At 38.3% G+C, this 19,925-nt stretch overlaps 1 protein-coding gene across 1 annotated transcript in view; it reads right to left on the reverse strand.

The window, feature by feature from the left end:
* Nucleotides 1–3,515: 3,515 nt before the first annotated feature.
* Nucleotides 3,516–19,925, reverse strand: part of PITPNC1 (phosphatidylinositol transfer protein cytoplasmic 1) — an 85,909-nt gene continuing 69,499 nt past the window's right edge. Inside the window, exons 7-10 of the mRNA XM_064467352.1 lie at nt 10,954–11,109; nt 10,140–10,203; nt 6,466–6,584; nt 3,516–5,150 (exon numbers count right to left, since the gene is read on the reverse strand). Coding sequence (XP_064323422.1) covers nt 5,127–5,150; nt 6,466–6,584; nt 10,140–10,203; nt 10,954–11,109 — 363 coding nt within the window. The 3' untranslated portion in view covers nt 3,516–5,126. The remainder of the gene's footprint in view (nt 5,151–6,465; nt 6,585–10,139; nt 10,204–10,953; nt 11,110–19,925) is intronic.

The raw sequence follows: 19,925 nt of genomic DNA on the forward strand, positions 1-19,925 counted from the left end.
AACAAACTAATCACATTATTTGCTCTGAACTCTATTCTCCTTGACGAAAAATTCCTTGTCAAGTCCTAGCAGAGCCGCGTCATGTATTTCTTCAGTCACTATGGCAGAGAATAGGAATGCGGCTGTTGTGCCCATCCAGCTTTGCCGTGTGACACCATACCCTAAAGATGTACTTGCTAAGTAATCACACCTTTCATTTTTGCAAAAGAAGTGACGAACACCTACAAAATGTTCTCTATTTTTCTCCTAATAAACATGTTTGAAAATACAACAGAAAGCACTGAAAAAATCAGTAATGAAACAACCCCTTTGCCTCAAGATTTTATACTTTAGTATTCAGACCTTCCTTTTAGTTTTGTGTGTTTTTTGTATTTGCTGGGAATATTCTAGGAAAAAAGTTATCCTACCATAAAAACCAACCAAACAAAACCCACCTAAGCAGAAAAAGATATTTAAAGATCGTATTGACCAAATGGGTAATGACTGGTGGGGAAAGCAAAGCAGAACACAGTGGAGGGTACTTACGTCGGCCATGAAAAGCCTGGGGTATTTCTCACCCAAAGCAATGAAACATTATGGATCTTTTTATTTGCCTTCGTTAGGAAGTGACATGCGGCCAACGTGGCTGATCGTTATCCTGTTGTGGCCAACGGTGCGTTCAGGCTGTTCGGTCGATCTGGTAATCCTGGGGAACAGCACTGCTTGTGGAAGGGCTACGGCAGCAGCACATGCAGGCGCAGACACAGCACTAAGTCTGTCATTTTTTCCATGACAAGATCAGTGTCTTTCTCCTCTGACTCTGTCATGCAGCTATTCAGATGTGTCCTATTCAGATATGTTAATAATTTTCATACATGCTTTAGCCTCAGACCTACTTAATATGGTAACCAGTGTATGCGCATGGAATTGGAAATCAGTCAGTTTAATACGAGTAAAGGTATGACTGCTTTGGTCTAATCATCTGTGTCAAACCCAGATGCCAAAACGTATATAGCAATGGTAACATGTAAGTGTGGGGACATTGTGACTAGCGCTGAGTGAATTGTTCTTTGACAAAAAAAAAATTAATTGAAAAATAGATTTTCAGGTGGAGCAGACCTAAACTGCTTTTGTATAGGTCAAGTTTAGGAAGTGAAAAAGCAACCAAACAGCGCGTCATGTTTTCAAAGGTTTCCCTTCTCTGCCAGTGTTCGAATTTTGCTACAGCTAAATAAATAATAAAAAGACCAGTTATAATCATGAACACTTAATCTGCACACTTTTAAAACTGAAATCATAAACTAATGTAGGAAAGTTTTGTTTGCATCATTACAGTGGCTTCTTTTTAAAGAAAGAAATCGTCACCCATTAGTTTACTCATCACACAGAATTACTAGCTGAGAAGAAAAGCAAAGCAAAACATGGACAGTAAGTGGGAGAACGCATGAAGTCAGACCACAGCTAACCTACAAAGAGCTCCCAGATTTTGCTAGCTACAGGATTTTAACTATAAAACAAATATACACTTGTTTTCAGTGCAGGTTGGCAGTGGAATTACCTCTCCTGCTACTAAAACTACCCTATAAATATCACACATCCAACATAACTTCTACTGGATGTACAGCCATTGAGAAGTTCAGTGCATTTAAGCCAGTCAAATCACAGCATTGTGCTGAGAAGATGGCACAGACGTCCGGTCCAGGTGGAAGGCCATCTCCAAAGTAATTGTTCAATGATAATTCAGCTCTGGAGGACTCTCTTTTTTTTAAATCCATGTACCATGTCACTGGCAGTACAAAATATTACCAACTTTGATCATCTGATTCAGGTAATAGCTGTCATTCACTGGGAACTGAACAGTGGCTTATTTAACGTCTACTACAGCTACCAATAGCGACAGATACTGGCAGCATTCATTAAATAGCTGTTCGTATGAAAGAGAACAAAGTACCCCAAATGGGGGTCAGTGGGGAAAGTTTCTCACTGAGCTTACGTTTTGAAAAGGAAGGAAGGAAGAGACCTCTTCTGACATTTATTTTTGTCCTCCTTCCATGGTCTGCACTTCCCTACCAGGAAACATCCTTTTCTACATTTTAATTCCTGAGATTGAGGAGCAATTTCACATGCAGACCAGGAAGAGTGCTTCTGTTTCCTTAACGTCACCTTGCACAGGACTGACCAGCCCCACGACTCATTTGCTTTTTAAAGTGACTGACTCTGTTCGCCCCTTCCCTAGGCGATGGTGAAGCCTGGAACCAGCTTTCTGTTAGCAGAGGCTGTGCTGTTTAGGAAAGATGCAAGGCAGGAAAGAAAAAGGAGTTTCATATTTTCTTTCCTTTACATTCAAGGTCTCACAGCGTAACTACCACTCTTCTTCCAGTGAGGAAAGGACAGAATTTATTGGTTTTGCTTCTCAACTGGCTCAATTTAGCTGCTTTTTTTTCAATCTTACACATGGAACACCATTGATGAACACCAGTACAGACTTAAGAGATCACAAAAGGTCAGGGGAGAGCTACTAAAATACATTATCTACAAGAAATAGGTGGTTTCTTTTACAAATTCTGTGCAAGGTAGAAATAGTTCAATGGCCTCAAAGTATAATTAATTACAACTGGGGCTTCAATACAGTGATATTTTAGGTTTGAAAAGTTTTGTTTGTTAGCTAGGCCCCAAATCCTGAGTCATATTAAGCAAAATGTAATTCTGAGTGATTGCTGTTGGTGTTCAAGTACAATGAGTTACAGGTCGAAGGTTTATGAATACACGGGAGAAGCCTGAGAGTAGGAAGGATTGTAAAATCAGCTACGAAAGAAGAAAATGGGAGGGTTGTTTTCCTGTTAACCCTGCATTCTAGTTGGCACTAATTTGCCTCAGAAGTCCTTGGCAGCTTTACTGAATACCTACTCCTAATTATAAACACTATGACCTAGATGAGGATTTGTAGGTAGAATACTGCTACAGAAAGATTTATTTTCTTTTGTAGGGTTCCCCTCAGACTATTTCGTTGTATGTCAGTAAGATGCACCTTATGGCTTGAAACACTACTTTAGGAATATATGAACTACATTCTCTTGCATGCACTTCTCTGAAGGTTTTAAGGATCAAGTCTGAGGACAGAAGTAATCTTTCCACACCAGTAAGATTATTTTAAGCAAAATAAAAACAACAACCAACAAACCACCATGACCTCTGCAGAAATTGAGTTACGGTCGCTCTTGCTGTGGTAAGACATGGCTTATCAGGAGGAAACATGCTGGGTTAATTTAAAGGGTTTTTGTCGCTGGATCTGGAAGAGTGAGAGTTTCTGGAGCAGACTTTTTCCGAGGTCGGTCTTTGGGAACTGTTAGGAATTCAGGAGCATCTGTGGAGAGAGGAGTTGATGGAGCACTAGATGGAGCACTGCGGGTTGAAGAAGGCATGGAAATGTTAGAGATAGATATTGCAGGTGGGAAAATCCCAATCTTCTTGTTGGTAGCTTCCTGAGTTGCTCGTTCAAACTCTCGGACTTCATCCATTGTCATGTCTTCAACAAGAAGGAAAGAAAGGTAAAGGCACGTTAGAATAATTTCAAATGATCATTTAATTATCTCAGTTAAGCTACATCCATCCAAATTCTATATTGGGGAATGATTGCTTATCATGCATATCATTAAGTGATCCTCCACATGAATGTCTTCCTATTGTAGTGCATTGATTGGAGTACAATAAGCAGCACATGTAAAGAAAATGTAGTTAAGTACATTAATCACATACTAATGGTTCTTCTTCTACCTGGATCTGAACTGAATAAAGAGTGCTACCTCTGTCATCACTGGAAAAATCAAGCTATTTCACAGGCAATTAAAGAATACCTTTAGATACACAGTAGCAAGTAGAATTTTTCAGAACTGCAAACAAAATAAAACTATTAGGTTGTTGGGGTTTTTTTTCCACCTAAGTTATGAGCATGAACAAGTAAAGGTTTGTCATCGGTTTGTTCGTCTACTGTAATCATCAAGGGATGAAAAATTCTCTCTCTCCCCCCTATGCATGGCTTCTGTTGACTTCCAGTTGCAGCTGCGTGCACATAACTGAGGCTGGTTTGCTTTTTCACTAATAAAGCCTAAAGAATTCCCTCTCACTTGATAAAGCCACAACACGCTTTCCAACTTTTCGATCCAGAATCTGTTCTTAAACATTTATGGCCAACTGACAAATCTACTGCTTAATGCCCTGCAAAACAGAGGTAAATGAGAGGTTAAAGCCACCTTGCAATGGAAAATCGGCTCCACAGAAAGCTGTAAAAGCAGTGAGTCTCCTCCGGCGGGTGACAAATGTGTCACAGTGCTGTGGAAACCCACAAGAGGGCAGAGCGATCCCAGCATAGATGTGCTCTGTGGCGAGCCGGGCAAAACTTTGTTGATAAAAATCCCAAACGAATGATATCTGCTACAAACGGGTAAGTTGAGCAAAAAAAATCAGCAAGACTCTTCAGAAGCCTGCTGCTTCATGTCTACGTTGCCTGCAAGATGTCCACTGAGCCAGCTGAAGTAAATGTTACGGTTTTCACTGAACCTCATGTTAAATTTGTGTATTTGAAGTATGTCATGAAAACATTATAGATTCTTTGAGCTCTGAAAGCTCAAAAACCAGAAATAAAAACACATGCATTTTAATAAATTTAAATATCTTACACATTTGGGTGTCTGAGGCATGGGACTGGCAATGGTGCTTACTGTATGTATGACAAAATCCTATACTTTCTGTACATCGATACTGTTTTAATATTACCCAGGTGCGTGCTCTGTAACCTTGGCTGAAAATGTTATGTAGAAGCAGCTTTATGTTGTATTACAACATCACGTTAAATAAACAAAAGCATGCGTGCTGCCAGCTGCCTTCTCTCTCTCTGTAGACAACATTCCAGGGACCTCTTCAGCCTACATTGCTATGCCAGTTATTAGGAGTGAGGACTAAACTATTTTCAAATCTGAGATAAGTGGTAGAAATAAACAGATGGTCTCAGAGGAACTGTACCTACTCGTGTTGGAGAGAGATTGGAACTTGTTTTGCTGATTTATATTTTGTTTCACACCCGGTGTAGTGTTTCTGAACTCAAATGGTTTAAAAGCAGCCTGACATCAAGGGGAGCCCGTGCATTCATTTCAGCTATTTTTGGGTGAGGACTTCTGTACAACATGAAACAAAAGTTGTCTTGGATAAATTAAAGTGAAAGAGGACAGGAAGATTTCTCAATTTGTTGGCCATTTAAGTGAAGACTGATTAAAGTCTTACAAAACAGTATCCTCCAGGATTGTCCATTTTAAATTCAGACATGAAATACTGACTGTTCCTTCAGTTGACTTTGGCTTTTTAGCTTACACTCGCTTTAAATCCACTTCAGTTCTGATACATACTCAAGTAAAACCATCCTTATCCTGAGCTAAGGCAGCTCAGGCTCACTTTTTTCATTCATGACAAATCCTATTCTGACCTCAGAGGCAATTTTCCACATGGGAACTACGGATGGCAGCCTTCATTCAAAGCCAAATGCTGAAGTGCAGAGCCAAAGTCAGAAGTGATTCTCAATTTACTGCTCAGCTAAGGAGTAACCTTGATGTCAATGGAGCTGCAGCGTTACAGGCGCAAGAATCACCTTCCTGGTTATTGCTTAGACACCATCTTCTCAGGCTGGTGACAATTTTTACTGAGTAAGAACAAAGGAAACCCTTTAAGCCCTTCCGGCCTTGCCCCAAACTCGTTACATGAGTAAAACCATCACTGCGTTCTACTGCACAGTAGTAGAAATAAAGGAACAATAACATTTCAAAAGCAAATATCACTGCATCTTTTCTCTTTGCAGATAGTAACACTTGCTGCTTTTAGGCCTCTACTTGAGGTGCCCAAATGAGGAACTTAGATACTTAATGACGTTTCCAGAATCTGAATCAAAGAACCTACACAGAAACCTGCCCTTCTCCACAAACTGCTGTTATACTTCCGAAAATACTTCTCACCTTGTTGGTAGCTAATCAATGGCAACATTAAAATCAGTTTGAAAAGAGCAAATAATTCATTAGCTTTTTTTTTTCCCTTGGTGAAGCAAACAATTTTATCAGTCCCATACAAATTTTCCACTCCCCATGTTCCTGGCTTTTTGACTGAAGCACTCTGAACTCTTGCCTTTTTTAACTATTCAAATAATAGAACGTAGAACCGATATTTAACTTCCTATTTATGCATCCGACTGAAATTTGAGAACTGTGTTTTCGTGGAAGACAGGGAGTTGCATATGAGCCCAGCCCCTCCCTTTCTTCCATCAGTGGCAGTTTGCAGTGCAAACGAAAGGCAGGTTTGCATTCATGGAGAAAGATTCTGTTCCTACTGAAGCAAAACCTCCCCAGAATTCCACTGACGGGTCAGCAAGATCATTTCTTTGCTCTTCTCTGAGCTGTGCAGGTGTATTAGCTGAGGATGGGCAATATGTTTTAAAAATTGACATACTCTTGCTGTGGCATGGCTCTCTATTTCATCCACAGTAGATGAATGTTGGTTGCAAACTTTAATGTTGGTTTTTTCATGCATATTTTTCTCGTATTCTCGAACATCATCCATAGTCATATCTGTAAAAAGTTCAAAATTGTTGGCATTTTCCATTGATTCAGTGCAAACTTAATTGTTTTTTTTTAAGGAGAAGGTTCTAGGAACACATAGTCTTTCAGCAGAAGCCAAAAAAGGATTTAAAAAAAAGCGTGGAGCAACTAGCTTTATGAAAATTGACTCATAAAGGTAGTTATATCAGCCAAGGGAGGTGTGAGAAGGTTAAGTCAAAGGGAGTCAGAGAACAGGAAGGAGTGGAAATTGTTTAGGAGTATCTGTGTAACATAAGGTAGGCAAAAAGTATTGAAGTGCAGGCCGTGGCAAAGGCCAAGATCTTCTAAAAAGATTTTAGAAGATCCTTTTGACTAAAGGATAGATACAGAAATATTAGAAATATTTACTTACCTTTCCAGGAGCTTTCAAAAAGATTTTATGTTATCTTTGCAATGTACATCTCTTAACCAGCAACCATTCTTACCATTAGAGCACACACCAGCTTAGATTCCAGAAACCAACATTTAATCACACTGGTAAGTGCATTAATAGTGACTACATTAACGGTTTTGTAGCCTCAAGCAATTTAACGAATTATAAGAATTAGAAATTTTCCACAAATCAGGCTGATTCTACCAGTAGGTTCATTTGTCACTGTCTAGGCATGCCTGATGTTGTCAAACGAGGGCATAATCTGTTAGGTGGTTGCTACGTAACTCAAAGTTATTATTACAGATTTTAAAAAGATTTGTCATAAACCACACTCCAGTAAAAACATAAAGAACCCAATTAACTGACTTGTGACCTTACTCTTCTGAGTATTCCCATGCTTTCAATAAATCTACTTGTAAGTAAGGTGTAAGTGAACACAAAGGCTGTCAGAATTTTGGTCTGTTCTTTGCAATGGTTTGGTAACTTCGGAGCTGCATGAAAACAGCCATCAACTTTTTACTCATAAAACTTAAATAGCATTTTAGTAGCACACTAAACTTGGAAATGTGTACCGCTTTTGGTAACGTACACTGCATTTTTGTTCTTGAGGCTGTAATTTTTCTCAGGTGTACTATGTGCCACTTGGATTTGCAAATTCTCGTATCGCACCACTCCTTGTTATGTGATATGAGGCTCTGGCTGCATTTTACAAGTCAGCTTTTAAGGAGAGATATAACTTCAGCTGTTATATCAGTAGCACAATGTAATACTTCCTCAGTGAAAATGAAATGCAGTTGAAAATTTTGATCAAAAGGAAACATGGAATACCACTAACTCATGCTCTTTTAGCCTTTTCCTTTTACTGCTATCTGGAATGAAAAACAAGCTCATAAGCCACGTCAATAACATGCTACGGATGCATTTTGCCAAGCAGAGAACATGCTTTTTATTAGTAAATAACACTGTGAAATAGATTTTCTTAGTGATAAAGCTAAATACAGTTTAGTAAATTTAGTGACAAGACGCATTCATACTTACAGTATCAGTAACAGTAATCAATCAGTAATACCCGTAACATAACATGTTGTTTAATAATTGATTTTATTATACTGATTATTTGATTCAGTTTAGCTGACTTACATCATCTCCAAGTCTTTCTCAAGCTTTTATTTTAAAAGATGCTAATAGACACATTGAAGACAGACGGACGCTTTAAAAATTATATTTCAGAAAAGCCCTTGCTATATGCATAACCATGTCAAGAGCAGTACCACGGCTTTGCAGAGCATCTGTATTAAATGGAACTGGATGTATACGAATTGGATCTCACTCACTGTGGATAATGAAATACTCGGTTTCTAGTCAGCAAGTCTTACCAGCGGTTATACTTCAGAACAACGCAGTGGTAGGAGGGCTGCAGGCAGCACAGAGAGGGACCTAAACCAAATTCCTGCACTTTTTTTTTTTTTAAAGAAATCTTGCTATATACTTAGTCTTTATTCCTATCTAGTTTAGTAAGCCCAGTTTTTTTAGGTTTAGGCAATTAAGTTCTAAAAGTACACTATACCGTTTAGTAAAAAGATTCCCTGTGACAGTAAAAATCCACAAGATAGTTGTGTATCACAATGTTTCACTTGTGGAAAGAGTATTTTTGACAGGGCGCATTCAGAGTTAAGGTGGAAAAATCTGTGGTTAAATGTTTTTGGGCTAAACCTGTTCCATATAGTTTACTTCATATGGTAACTCATTTATTATCAATAACTCTGCTAAAGTGCAGGTGCCTCTTTGCTTCCCAGTAACATTTCGTTATGTCTCGCTTAAATAGATATTTTGGGTACATCTGGGGCAAATTTGTGGGTTCAATTTTTACATGAAGTCAGGCTTCCTTATTTGAAGTTATCAGTTTCCCTGACTTTGTACAGGGAAAATAACAGATCACTATATTTCCAGTAAAAAGTGGAAAAAAAATTATATCCCTTAAGAACTGTTTCTCACTGGATACAAAATTCTCTTATTAGTTTATGGCTACCCCAAAATAAAGGGTATTTTTAGTAGATGTCAGTATTTTTATGATCATTACAGCACAAGATTTTCATGCACTATTAAATTTATAAGAATATTGTGATTTCAAAAGCAATTTTTTCTATATTATTAAAAAAATCAGCACAATTTTGTTGTCAGATTCTAGTGAGAAATTATGCAGGTTTATGAAATCACTGGAGATGCGTGTGTTCGCACCAGCTGGGCTAACTGACTATTTTTAAGCAATGCAGAATGTTTCTAAGTCTTGATGAAAGACAGGTGTAATTCTTATCCATGAAATGCCCAGAACGATGTTCCCTGAAGCTGAAGGAGGGTCTAAATAAACATTCTAAATATATTCCCAAATCGCTATTTTATGTTACAGAAACGTCTTAGGAACTGTTCTACAGGTATCTATGAGTATGGGTATATATACTGAAAATACATGGAAAAAGCACAAACCCTGTAAGCTTATTTTATAAAATATAATTGGCTGTTTTGATATTCAGGATTACTCCGCACTATTGAAAGTGCCCATTCCTGCAGCTGGTCTGTGGATTCAGAGCAGTTTTTGCATGCAGCTGCTGTTGAATCAGACCCAGTAGGTTTTAAATTTATATTCATTTTTCAGAAAGGATGTTAGAGCTCCATATTTTCTTTATTGCAGTCGCTATTAACAGTTTAAAACTTTCCTGAAAAGCTGAGATTGTGTTGGATCAGAGGCCCTAGGAGTTTGCAATATGGAAATGACTGCATGTTAATGCAGTCTTCATAAGCAGCTTTATTCAAACTTGCTCATGGTTCTCCATGTCGATGACTCATGGCAGGGGCAGCTCCTCTCTGCCTGCAGTGCAGGGTGACTGGGCTGATGCGTACGCTCTGAGATGTACGGGCTGTAAAGGCCTCCCTGTACGCTGCCCACTGCCTGCCTAAAGCAGCCTACTCTTGTTACAAAGAACCTCCTCTAAATGAGCTCCGTATGTTCCAGAGAAACTGAACATTGTTCCATCTCTTTCATGAACAACTTATACTAGGACCTGATGGTCATGAAAGCAAATGAAAACCTGCTGTTAATTGTCATAAGCTTTGCATCAGCCCTTTTAAATGGGCTATATTTGGAGAATACTTACCGTACCACTCATCCACCCAGGCAAAAGCCTGCCGGTGACCGATCAATAGTATATCTCTGACCACCTGCGAAACAAAGGAAAGGTTAAAGACCTCTGCAGCCTCAGAACATTTTACGAAAGTAACATTATAATCTTTCAATGTGATTTCAAGTCAAAAATATTCTGACAGTCTCTAAAAAGACGTGCCGTATACAGTCAGACATATTGGCTCTGAAGGTCTTGTAGTCCAACCTCCCACTTGGAGAGGATCTGTTGCCAACACAGGATCACATTAAGCAGGGCTTTGGCTAGCAGGGGCAGCCATTTGGGATGTGTATAGAATCCACTAATCTTTGGGAAATTATTAATTTGGGAACCCTTCTTTTTCCCTGCTAGTTTTTAAAACACGTGGAAGGTCAATACTCTGAAAAATATTATCAGTTACCTTTTATGCCATTCATTAATAAATTTTTTAGTAGACTGATTGGAAAACTTTCCCACTACCTGTTTGTAAGGAATTCTGCACATCGTTGCTACATGCATGGTGTTCATGTATACTCATAAATGCTTTAGCTCATATGTTTATCACAGTACTGAAACTGTTACTGATAGTTTTTCTCAACCTTAGCACCTGAGCAGCTCCAGGCTTTGTCAAGTTTATACCCAGAGATGAACTCTTTGGCTCTGCTCCAGATCTTCCAGACCTTGAGAGAGGTCTGAAAGCTGACTGGGCTGAGCTCCCTAGCTTCTACACAGCCGTAGTTACGTTCCTGTGCAGGGTAGTACTCAAGTTCTGCTTATGTGAAGGATAAGAAACAGCTCCTGTTTCACTGACCTTGTGTACAAATTGCTCAACTCTGGTTTGAAGTCCCCAGACTTCAAATTTCACAGTCACAAGTTTGTAGGAACACATAATCGGCTGATGGGTCTCTCTCCAGCCTTCTTTTAATTGACCTCTCCCAGTTTTCTGTGACTTGAAGTATTTGGGATCCTGCAAAACAAAGGAAACATATTGGGAAATGCAGGAGAGGAACTCCTGTTTGCCAGTTTGCTAAAGTAAATGTTTTGATAAGACATAAAATATGAAAACATGCTAATGAACGTTATGAAAAAGTAAATAGGCACTAGGATATACTAAAATCCAATCCTGTCTTTCATCCAACAGCCTATGAATAAATGGCAGCATATTCGTGGAGATGCTTTGACAATCATATCATCTCGGATATTTTCTGCTCTAGGAAAATATGTTATTGCAAGTCATTACAATGCACTCCAAGTGTTATTTATGGCCTTTGGAAAAAAAATGTTGCTTCTTCAGAGCTTGCTTTTCCACTACTCCCTCAGTGTGACTTACTGGTACTTTCTGCCCATGCCTGTCTTCCCGAAGCCATGTCCAGTTTGAGCTCTGACACGTCAACACTGATGTGACCCTGACAATGCCATTTTCAATTTTAAGTGAACTTGCATATCCAGGCGGCCAGTTAAGTACGGAATTCCTCCAAAGTAGCCATCTCTGGTTACAACTGAGTTATGGGCAAAACATTGACTAATTTCACCTCTCTTTTATGAACCGGAAAATGAAATAAATTGGTGTTGAAATTACAACAGCAAGACCAAAAAACCAATAAGGACAGTAGCTGATCTTTTAAGTTTACTTTTTTCTGTACAAGATACAGTTTTATCTATCAAAGTGCTGTTTTCCATATTGGTATAATTGCATTTCACTTTATGTCCAATAAAGCTAATTACACCTTGTAAATAGAAATAATTTACAGCTAAGCATTGGTTTTCAAAGCCTGAAAATGTAGTTAGTAAATTCCTAGTGGAGCTTCTAAAATCTGTCTTCAGGAATAACCACCACTGCTCATCTGTGTTGCCTTTTCCCAAAGCTGATCTGGGTAGATCTTTTAAATCCATCCTTTGTTATAAAAGCAGTTAAACATGTATTTAAATATGTGCTTAAATTATGCGCTAAATGGAAGACAATCAGGAGAAATACTAACAAAAAATTGATAAGACTACTCTGATCTTAATTTTCTTCAATTCACTGGGAGCTGATATATCATTCAGTGTTCCTTTTTTCTAATGTTTAGTTATGTCCTGACTTGGCTCTGTCATTAAAGCTTCTTCACAAAGCTCTAATGAGGTGATAGTCTTCCTTCTCTGTGAAAGTCATTGCTTTTATTGCTGACATATTCTTTTCTAAATAGAAACTTCAAGCTCGCAGTATAATAAGGTTTCAATGTTAAATCTCCATAAAAAACAATTCAGCGTCGTCATATATCAGAGCAACACACCACCGCATATCACAACTCCTCATCACATGCTCTTGCCAATCTTCTCACTCAATAAAGCTTGACCCCAGATTGATCTAGATATTTTCTGGTTGAAAGACTTGTTTTATAACTGATTATTTCCTGAAGCAATCAATATAATAATAAATAATAAAAGTAAAATATAAAGGGAAGAATGAAGACAATATTCAGAAAGGAAGAAAAGGAAAATCAAAGGAAAATAGTTTCATGTAAGGAAGGGTCTGCAGTTTCTTACGTAAACATATGGTGCTAGTGTGATGGAGCCATTGGCGTGGTGAAGCATTTCAGATATGCACCTTAAAAATACTGAGTGTTATGCAGAGATACTTTACACCCCTTTGGCGATAACCAGACCTATAACAGAAGAACTTCAATGCAGTCCAAAGGATTTTAATGCAGTGAATTTGAGTCACTATCAAGTATTCAGAATTTATAAATAAAAAATAATGAACAGCTACCCTGCATGACTGCTCAGTCATGCATAAAACTTGTGTCTCATGCAAACCGCAAGAACCCTCTGGATGCTGTGAAAGTGGTGTTTTCCTTTGTTTTGTTTCATTTTTGTGACGTTAACCCAGCAGACAAGGGGATTCATAGTGGAAATTGTTCTTAAATTGGTGGCCTGCAAATAATCTACCTACTGCAATGCAATTCATCCATGTCATCACTCCTAGCTGCAAATTTCTTTAACAGCGCCCAGAGATGGCACCTTTGCTTCCTTTAATCATGTCCATTTTTGTTGGAGGACATGATGTTTAGTCACAAATTGGCTGGACAGTTTCCAGCAAAGAAGCCAGGCAATGATGGACAGTTTGGGCAACTTGTATCTAATAGCTTTTATGGAAATTCCTGCCTTTCTGAAAACATTAACATATTGCTAGTATGAAACTGCAGGCTGATGAATGGAAGCCAGGAAGAAGAAAGAATTCAGAGGATGAGATTTCCAGACTGCTGTATGAAAGATCAAGATATTAAAGATTTTACTGAGCGCTTGCTCAGGTGAGCTAAAACTCAATTCACTGGGAGCTGCGTGCAAAGAGTGTGTATAAGCTGAGTAGTGGGATTTAAGATGCACAGCAACATTAAGCAAAGCGGACTTGAGAGTTTAATCTCTGGGCCATCAGTTCAAAGGGCATGAGTGTTTTACAGCAGTGACTCGTTATCCTAAGTAAAACTAACATCACTGGGCTTTTTACCTGGATGCTAAAAGATTAGGTGTTTAAAAAAGTCTTGGACCATTTTAGAAAGCCACAAATTCTGGCACAGCAATTTCTTGTGCTATGGTTCATGCAAGGAAGCATTTAGGGGAAGAATCTCTATATTTATCTCTATATTTTGCATATATTTACACCTTTCCTAGGCCTCTGCTATTGGCCACAGCCACAGGGAACATACCACACCAGAAGGACCTTTGGCGTCACCAGGACTGCTAATCTTTTGCTCTTCAATGTCTGATCCAAAGACTTCTGAAATTAATGAGAACTTTGACATGAAAGCCACAACCCGGAATGATGTTGCGTGCCTAACTCATGGCTTCAGATTGCCAGAGTAAGATATACAGCCTGGAATCCTTTCTGCAATTAGGCGTATAAGGTCCTTCTAAAAAACAATGAAGTAGGGATGATAATTTTCTATTAAATGCAAGTAGAAATTATATCGATACACAGCACTGCGTCTTCTCTTGGCTTTCATGCTGTAGCTCAGCGGTTAGGTTAGTCAGATAGAGCAAATTAGACTCATGTGCCTTGCTCCCATCTCTCCAGGTCCCTGGAGGAAGTGCTGAGCACCTGCCTCTGCTGGATCATGGCCATTCTTTACTTTTCCTGTGAAAGGTATGGCAGTTTGCAAAACATCTACCGGAGGCACCAGGGTGGAGCGGGGAAGCATGCTCTCTAGGCAGGAATTGTGGCACACATGAATTTGAAACACTTCTGTCAGTGACGGGAAACTGGGCAAGCTGATCTTTGGTCTGGCCCCATTTGTATATTATTATTTAGATCATTAATTTTGTGTGTGCCATATTTTTGCTTTTAGCCACCCATGCCTTCCTTTCTAGAGAAGCCATCATCCAAAGAATACTGCACCTATTCACTATTTTCTCCTTAATTTATCTACTGGCAAAATCCTCAATCTGTTTTAAATGTAATGGCATAGCTAAAATCTTTTTGTTTAAATAACCTTCTCATCCTTTTATCAGACACAATTTATTAGGAAAGCCCATCTGGCAAATCCTTTTGCTGGAGGAGCAAAACCTACTCTGTATTTGCAATACATTATTGCCAGGTGCAGAGTGATTTAAAAATAGCACTTCTGCTAGCATAGCAGTAACATCATTACCCATGAGCTGGGCTTATTTGAGAATAAAATGTAAAATTACAATAAAATAAAATAAAAGCCAGAGTGTGATGGATGTGGTTTCAAACACAGCACTCTCCCAGCGTTTCTTATTTAGGCCAAGTCTGGCAGGTCCTGGATCAACATGCTTGTTGTTGGAGATTCCATTATTTAGCATTTAGCATTTATTTACTTAACCTTCCTCATGGACTGCAGACGTCATGGGCATTGGATGTGGAATTGTAACTCCCTTTCCAGGAGGCAATCACCAACACTTTGACAATATGGCACTGTGTTGTTGCAATGCCTTTTCAGATTTAATTCAGAAATGTTATTTTTTACTTAAATAATGAAATACATTCATTGTTTACAGAAACTTCCAAATCAGAACGGGCATGCTTTCCCTCAGCTTTCCCATGGTATCAGGCATGATTTGAAGATCCCATACTATTCTGCAGCTGACAACACCTTTGTCTATGTGCTGGAAGTCCTCAGGGAACATCTTGTTAGCCTTGTCACCGATCTGTCTCGAAAATTACTTGCTGCTTGTATGGCCATTTTAGCATGGAAAAAGATCCCCAAGCTGAACATGTTCTGCAGAGGTGAAAGTGCATTGTGTTATGCCTTACGTCCTGCTCTAACTGGACACTACTCAGATGTCCCAGAAACAAAGATTCCTCCTTCCTTTTAATGCATAGATTTGTTTTTTCAGACTCCTATTGCAGTATATTCCACCGCTGTGCGTTTGAAGTGCAGTCATTTTTCCCCCCCTTCAAGCTGAAGGCTGTTTTGTTTGATCTTGAATTTCAGAGCCAATCCATCGTGGTTTTAATATATGTGATCTGGCATTTCACCATCAGCTGTAGTTGCTAGGTTTTGGATTTCAGCTTATATAGCTAGGGCTCTGGAAAGATTTGTTGATGTAAAGATGCTACTATAGAGATTTATGCGGAGTCATTTTTAAAATACTTTTTTTTTTCTTCTTTCTGAATTTCTACTAAAATGTATTTTCTACAACAGCCAGCCAAACACTTCAGAACTGTAAATATTGGGACAGTTCTGAGGTGTTAAAATATGATAATCCAGCCAGCCTTTATGTAAGCTCACAACTGAAGTTAGGAAGGAAAAGGAAGTTTTCATCTGTTTTTGCTATGCCCTGTACTGAACTACTGTACTGGCGTGATGCACATTCACTGCGAGGGCTGAGGCAGCTGTATTATTTCAACTACCACAATTTTCTGGCTCTGCAAAGCAATAGAGGTCTTGTTATTTTGAAAGCACCTGGACAGTAGTAAGCTGGACATTTTACAGTGCAGCTGTGTTAAAGTCAAAAGAGAGAGCAGTTGAAGAAGAACACTGCAGCAGCTGCATGAAATCTTTCTGTTTGGAGGTAACTTAAAAAGTTTATTCCATTTCTCCAGCTCTCAACTGCTTTGCTATAAACAGGAAATGAAGCACTGTTAATTTTGAGAACTTGAATATGGTGGCAAAGAACATTTTGCCTAGCAGCTCACATCGACAGCAAATGTTTCATTTCAGTGAATGATTCACTTGAGGCCCTCACTCTTCAGCATAGCTCAGTTTTATTCTTTTCTATAATTCAGATAAATATATATGTCTATATGGGGAATACGTGGTGGCTGGTGATACATATTCATTGAGGGTAAAGTCACAAGGAAATGACTTTACAAAACGTACGGCTACTCTTACCTGTAGGCTTGTACATTCTTTATACAGAAATACAAAATTCTGTATTCAGTGTAATATGTACATTCAGATTTGGAAACATATGTGACTCCTTACAGAAAAACAGGCAAACCTGTTACCTCGGATCTAGATTCAAGCTTTCTCAGTTTGGAACCTCACATTTAAACTTCTTAAAAGTTTATGGATTTTTAGGTCCATGCTTGTAAAAAAAAAAAAGCTTAATTTAAGATGTGGCAGCACTGATAAGTATTCTGGTGGCTACGTCACACGGACGTTTGTACACAGTCATTAAGTTAAAATTAAGTCATCGGCTTTGGGATACCCAGAATTGCTGCAGTTATAGCTCCTCCAGTCTTCTGCAAGGGCAACCCTTCTGACAGCAGACATCAGTATACCTCCACAGAAGACAGAACTGGGCTCTGTGTATGTGTTTATAATTGCTAACAAAACTGTCTGCTGATTCGCTGTTTACTTGGTGGTTTAAGTCCGTTTGTGCATACACTGACAGATAAGCCCTCCATTCTTAAGGGAATTCAAATCACTTGGATGATTCTGGTCAAGAGATCACGCAATATTGTTGGCAGAGGTCCCTTTAAAGTGTTCCTCAATGAAACAACATCTCTCCTTAAGTCTCCAGCTAACTATATTTTTTACTTTTCAATTTTAGTTAATATTTAGAAGGAGAGAAAAAGCAGAGATGCACAAAGCTGAATTCAATCATTTTCCCTTCGACTGTCGTGACATTTTCATGGAACACTTGTCCTTTCTCATCGGTACGGGCACAAGCCAGAATGAGCTATGCAATTCAAATGGAACATTATACATATGAAGATGTTTTACGCATTTTGTCTTTTTATGTGTGAATCATTATTATGGAAGTTACAATGGCAGGAAGAATATAGATCTGTTTATAAGATTCACAGAATCACAGATTCTGTCAGGGCAATTCATGTCAGGGCAAGTGCAAAATGATTTTCTGGATTATAGGTGCTAGGAAGCAGAGACCAAACGTTTGCTTCATTTGTTTGTACTGAGCCTGACGCGATGGGTCCCTTGGATATCTCCTGAACCCTGCTGTGCACCTGCAATATTATTACCTCTATTGATGATATCGGTGTAATACATACAGAACCGTATCTTCTGTTTATATAAATGATAAAAACAACACTAAAGCTGCTCTGGTTCATTCTGTTATAATCAATGAGTTATTTGATGCACTAACTCAAAGAAAGGTCAAAGTCAAATTGTAGAAAGCGTCTTTTCATACAGACGACTGAAAGCTATATGATATTGACCCAAACGGTTTATGAAGGATAACTGAGCACTTCAAAGCTAAAAATAACTGAAATCACAAATACTTATAGCTTAGTAGCAACTATGTAATTAGTGCCGTCTGATCACATCAGAAATCACCCTCAACAAGCAGGCTCATAAGCACTAACAAAACCCAAACAGTTTAAGTAGTGTGTGAAAGGTTTAAATTATTTAAGCTACTTCTCTAATATACAGCAAAGCAACTCAGTAATGACAATTGCAGTTAAAGCCTCAAGTATATGTTTAATTGAAGAGGGACGCACTTTTGACAGGATATAAAAGAAATTTAAATCTCATTTCTAGAAGGCACCAAGTATGCTGACCCTGATACAGAACTTGCTTAATTTTAAGCATGTGAAAGGTCCATTGAAATGAAGAGATTACTCACATGCCTGAAGTTAAAATCATTCTCATCGGTCTTTCTGGATGAGAGTCAGAATACTTATCCTGTGGGATCTAATTCTTAAATCCTGAGGATTGTACTTCACTTTTAATCTTTAAATTTAGTATCAATTCAGATTAAACACTCTAAAAGCAGCCAAATTGTTGTTATTAGTGTAGCTAAAATACCTTTCAAAAGCTTACAATAAATGGCTTTTAGTTATCTCTGAAACTGTTATTTGGAAAACACAGACCATTTCTCATTTACATAGAGTTACTTTTTTATGCTGTTCTGATTGAAAACAAATGGAAATTACATTTACAAACATCAAGTCTTTTTATAGTCCCTAAATTATATAAGAGGCCTCATCAGAAAAGGGAATTTGGCTTCATATTCATCATATGGTGGCATTAAAAAGCCCATAGTTTGTAAACTTTGGAAGACACTGAATTCAACTATTACTAACTCAGTATCAATTACAGTGTGTACACAGTTAAATGCTAAGGTGTTCTTACTATTTTGTATGAATTCTGAGACAGAATTTGGTAGCCAACATACAAATCATCCATCAGTACAGAAAAAACAGCAGCTGCTGGGCTATTTTTGTTGTTTAAAAACATATCAAATTTTGCCTGGAACCAGGCCTCTAGATTTGTCTTTGAAATAACAACACAAGTCTGAAATTTTGTTCTTACTTAACATGAGGCTGTTTTTCTATATCATAAGATTAATCATATGGAAATTATGCTTAATAGTTGGCTACTAAAAATGGGAAGGAAAGCTGAAAAGCTAGATGTTACCTTCATGTTTACAATTTCTGGAAGTGCACGCACTGAGATGAAAAATCTTACATGATTTCTTTAAAACACAGTCAAACGCTGACCCATTCAATAGCAGCAGTCATTCCTAAATGGAACCAGAAGACCATGGAGTTCAGATAAGATGATGGGACCGATAAGCTGTTTCATGAGGTGTTACGTAATTTTTGGTACATAACAGATGGGTTTCATTATCTAAGGAAACTAATAAAATTACTTTTCATTCTACTGTAGACCCAATTTTGTTTTATGACCCATACATAAAATTTGAAATAGAATCTATAAACGGAATATAACAAGTACCTGACTTTTTTAGTCTGAAACTCATGTCTCCTATAGTATAGAAATACAGTCATTGGCAAGTCTTCATTTTCTATCCTAAAAATGATTATGTAGTCCCGTTTTGTGTAGTCAAACAGCTGCCATACTCATTGCCAGCTATGAATATATACTTGGCTCCAGAGGCAAATCATATCTCCAAAATTAAATGCCAGCATAGATCTGATCATTCCTCTCTAGCTACTTCTTGTGAACCATCATTTTTTAAGTCTGAGATTAAAACATTGAGACCTCATCTTCATTTGCATGATGGTTGCTGATTTCAAAACAGCGAATTGCATTGACCTAAAAGAAACGTGCTCTTCAGAGGTGTGCACTATCAAATAGACATGGGAGCAATTTTCAGGGGAATTTTGAGAGTCAATGCGTCTGCTGCCACTGATGCTCCTTGGCAGATTTACTGCAGTATGTGGTATGCTTCAGTCCCTCTTGGTCTTGTGTCACGGTCGCCTCTGAGCCGCTGTGCCTCAGCCCTATTCCCACTGCAGCACGTCTGTCCTTTGCCTGGGCATAGACACTTCATATGACTTATTACTTGGAGCAGGATGCAAATAAGGACAACAGCAATGTTTAGAACTGCTCAGACCTGCAAACACTT

The sequence above is a fragment of the Phalacrocorax carbo genome, chromosome 16, assembly GCF_963921805.1.
Source record: "Phalacrocorax carbo chromosome 16, bPhaCar2.1, whole genome shotgun sequence".
NCBI lineage: Eukaryota > Metazoa > Chordata > Aves > Suliformes > Phalacrocoracidae > Phalacrocorax > Phalacrocorax carbo.